We start from the raw sequence: 3,883 nt of genomic DNA on the forward strand, positions 1-3,883 counted from the left end.
GTAGGGAAGGTCGGGCCGGACGCCAGCGCCGCGCTCGCTCACTTCCCTCTGCGCGCCCGCGTGCCCCCGCCCTCTAGGTGCGAGCACGCGCGCGCGCCCCCTGCTCCGTGACCCATTTCACCGAACAAAGGATTTTGCTGGAATCTCAGCGCTAGACCTAAAATGGCGCCGGCGCTCTCGCCCGCCCCCGCTCCCTGCGCGGGCACCATAGAGACGCGGCGGCTAGAGCGGCCGCTCTTCGTGCCTGCTCTACACGGCCCCAGCCCGCTCTCGGTGGTGCGCGGCCGGCGCGGCGCTGTCGCAGCATGGCGGGCGAGGGCGACTCTGAGCCGGAGAAGGTAATGGAAAGCGGCGGGTGTTCCTCGCCTCGCTCCGCTCCGGTGCCGGCTCTCGGCTGAGGCGTGCCCCGGGTTTGAGTGCTGAGGAAGCGGTTGCTGAGCGGGACATGGAGAGCGGTCACTGCGCCGTGATCAGAGCGGGGATCAGGGCAGAGGGGAGGCTGAATGGAACCGGGTTAGGAAGGACTGCGTAGTTTTGGGGGGATTGTTTTGTTGTTGTTGGTTGGTTGGGTTTGGTTTTATTTTGTTCTTTTTTTTTTTGGTTGTCTGTTTTTTTTTGCCTGCTCTTCTGTCGAGCCTTCTCCTTTTGGGGAAGCTGCCATGCCGCTCGAGCTTTGTGTCCCCAGCAGTTAGCAGTGGCTGGAGCCGCAGCGGATGATTTCAGTAGGGCAACAGGTGAAGGACTATTTTAAAAGGGTGCCTCATGCAGCACAGATGTAGCACCGTACCTTCGTAGCCAACAACAGAAGTGTATCGGATGACCTCTTCCATAAGGGAGTGCTTGAAATTATTCATTAGCAGATTAGACCGATATAGACCAAATCCTTTCTGACTCACTTATACGCAGGGATTACGTTGAGCGGCAGGGTGGTTGTCCACAGAGGGCACAGGCACAGTTACTGGTGGGGATTCCCTTACCCGCCCGCATATCCAGCTGCTGGCACATGCTTGTGTCCCTGTTAGCACAGCCATGCTGTGTCACACTGATGCTGACCTCCTTCCAGAGCTGCCGGCCTTTCCCATGAGGCTTTCTACAGCGTTCCATCTTCAAAATCTAACAGATGAATGAGAAAAAAGCAGATTTATTCTAGTTAATAGAATCATAGAATGGTTTGGGTTGAAAGGGACCCTTGAGATGATCTAGTTCCAACCCCCTTGCTTTAAGTTGCACCAGACCAGGTTGCTCAGAGCCCCATCCAGCCTAGCCTTGCATGCTTCCAGGGAGGGAACATCTGCAGCCTCTTTGGGCAACCTGTTCACGTACCTTAGTTCTGACCGTGTTGCTTGGAAGCCTGTATAGAGGTAGTTTCCCATTCCAGGTTTTGTGCACATGTGAGGATGTCTATTGGGTGAGAGATACAAGTGGTATTCAAATTAGGAGACTTAGAATGTGCTGGAGCCAACGTAGGCATCTGTGAAATTAAAAATGGATTTGTCAGTTCACAGTTGTGTTTATGAATGCCACATGGAATTGCCATTTGAAGGTTAAATAGAAAATTGGCATATAAAAGCCAGTATAGGTTATAACTGGAAAGAGCGTATGGCTTAATTTGAGTAATTTTTATCAGTAGGTTCATTTAAGAACCTATGCGTGGTATACAGAGGAATTTACCTGAACAGCCTGTGCCTATACATAGGATTAGGATAAGAATGGTGCTTTTATTCAGATAAGATTCTCTGGTATCTGCATCTTTTCCGGTAATTTCTTTCAGTTTTTTTTTTTTTTTTAATCTACTTTTAAACACATTTACTTTTTCACTTATTAAAATGACACAGCATAACCTTACCTAGTTGGTTGTGACCTTACCTGTCTGTCCTGATGTAAGTTGGTTTTGGACAGAACTGGGTTCCTATGAGTTTTCTCCCTTCCCTTTCTAAGGGAGGGAATATAAAGGAAGAAATGAAGTAGTTCTTTTATAATCTTCTATAGGAATGATAGATCACCAGGCTTATACAAAATGATGTACAAAATGAACAAATGATAAATCAATTGCTGACTCTTTCCTAACAATGCTTGATGGAGCTGTGCACATTCACCTTTTGCTCAAATATAAATTGTTTTTGTTCAAATATAAATAGATCCTTGGAAGCAAGGAATCCTCCAATGTTTATTGTTGACTGCTGAGTCAGTTTCAGTGTGAAACTGGCATGGTAGAAGTTTACCAAAGTCATTTTTTCATTGAAATATTAATTTGTGCTTTTTTTTTTTTTTTTTTTTTTTTCCCTCCTTATAGTCCTTCAAGCTCCTAGGATTTCTTGATGTTAAAAATGTCCCATGTGCACGAGAATCAGTGCTGTATGGCTCTCTGGGATCTTTAGTTGTGGGTCTTGGACACTTTTTAGCAACTAGTAAGTACACCTTCTTTATCTTCTCATGTGTTGATTCTTAAAGATAAATTCATTCATTTGTTCTGTTAGACTTTATGAATAATGGGAAGTCACCCGAGCTATTTCTCTATTTTTTTTAGCATTTTTGTCTTTGTTTCAGGTAGAGTAAGAAGATCTTGTGACTTTGCAGTCGGTGGCTTTATTTGCACAATGTTAGGATACTGGTATGTAAAATGCTCCTTGAATTTTGGCAGACCTTTGGCTGCTTTGTACAATGCAATCCTTCTGTGACCTTACCCACTGTTTTTGAAACACAAAAAATAACCTACCTAGCAAAGTATCCTCTTTTTTCTTTCCCAGACTTTTTTTTTTTTTTTTTTAAAGGGAAAAAAAGTCCATGTCTTTGAATTCTTATTTCTGTATAAGAAGGAAAACAAACAGAAAACAACTGGTTTTTCTTCTGCCCTGGGAAGGCAGCATACTAAATGTTTGTGAGGTTAAGGTCCAAATTGTAAAACTGAGAATTTTCCATTGGAATTGTATATTGTATGTTCTCCTTCTCAATGGCTGAGTAATGTTTGCCTTAAAGAAATATCAGGTACCTTGGTATTTTCTTTAAGTGTTATTTTATGATGATGTCTGCCAATATTGTGTATGGTTTCAACTTTTCAGCTGGCTGAATAACACTGATTTGATACTGTCATACACATTAAAAAGGAGTGAATCCCATTTTCTGTTTGTCTCTCTTTCTAGGTTTTACTGCAGGTACAATTTAGCCCAACAGAGGATTCGGCAAAGAATGCTTAAAGAAGGAATGAGAAACAAAATGTTATTTGAAGGCAGTTCTTTTGATCCAGAAAAAAAACAAACTGGCAATGAAAGAAGCAATTCGTAGTCCTACTATAGGGGAGTCTGTATATGTGGTGTAATACAGCATTGAGAAAAGGTGGTCCAAAAATTGCAGTGTGCCCTGTAAGTATGTCAGATAACTGAAACTAATAAATCGTACTGGTTTTCCTAGAAGATTTAAGTAAGAAATCCAGAGTGAATCTGTTAAATCTGTATATAAGCCTTTCTTTGTTTCATGTATGTACATATGTGACTATGTTCACAGTTAGCAATGACCTCCTTGTTTTTGACTTGTTAAACATTCAGCAATTGACACCGTGTTGCACAGTCTCAGAGAATTAATGACAGCATTTGGGGGCTGCTTTAACTTACAAACAAAGCAAAGTTGTAATTTCATCTCGTTTAAATGCAAGGTATTTTCATCAGCTGTTCTGAGTAAATGCATCTTGTAGTGCTGCTGCTAAGTGGAAAGTGCTACTTGGAAAATGGGAATATTTAAACAGTAGGTGAGTGCTTTGCTTGTGCAAAGTGGAAGATGTCAGTAGCTTCTGTAACTTCAAAAAACTTATAGAGGCTATGAAGCTGAGTTTCCATCTTTGTTCCATCTGTGCAAAATTAAGAATAAAAACACTTCAGGAGGAATTTCA

General features: G+C 42.6%; 1 protein-coding gene across 1 annotated transcript; it reads left to right on the plus strand.

Annotated features, from left to right (window-relative positions):
• Window positions 1–242: 242 nt before the first annotated feature.
• Window positions 243–3,883, plus strand: LOC122187890 (cytochrome c oxidase assembly protein COX20, mitochondrial). Its single transcript, XM_042885775.1, has 4 exons — window positions 243–338; window positions 2,294–2,408; window positions 2,548–2,611; window positions 3,141–3,883. The coding sequence occupies exons 1-4, from the start codon at window positions 306–308 to the stop codon at window positions 3,280–3,282; spliced, it is 354 nt and encodes a 117-aa protein (XP_042741709.1). The 5' UTR covers window positions 243–305; the 3' UTR covers window positions 3,283–3,883.

Source organism: Lagopus leucura, unplaced genomic scaffold, assembly GCF_019238085.1.
Source record: "Lagopus leucura isolate 7727_CA_CO unplaced genomic scaffold, USGS_WTPT01 Super-Scaffold_73, whole genome shotgun sequence".
In the NCBI taxonomy this organism is placed as follows: Eukaryota; Metazoa; Chordata; class Aves; order Galliformes; family Phasianidae; genus Lagopus; species Lagopus leucura.

Bases quoted from the DNA above. Each gene is read 5' to 3' on its own strand.
- LOC122187890 (XM_042885775.1), top strand. From the start codon at position 306: ATGGCGGGCGAGGGCGACTCTGAGCCGGAGAAG. The intron at 339-2,293 runs GTAATGGAAAGC...CCCTCCTTATAG, and splicing joins GCGACTCTGAGCCGGAGAAG to TCCTTCAAGCTCCTAGGATT. The intron at 2,409-2,547 runs GTAAGTACACCT...TCTTTGTTTCAG, and splicing joins TGGACACTTTTTAGCAACTA to GTAGAGTAAGAAGATCTTGT.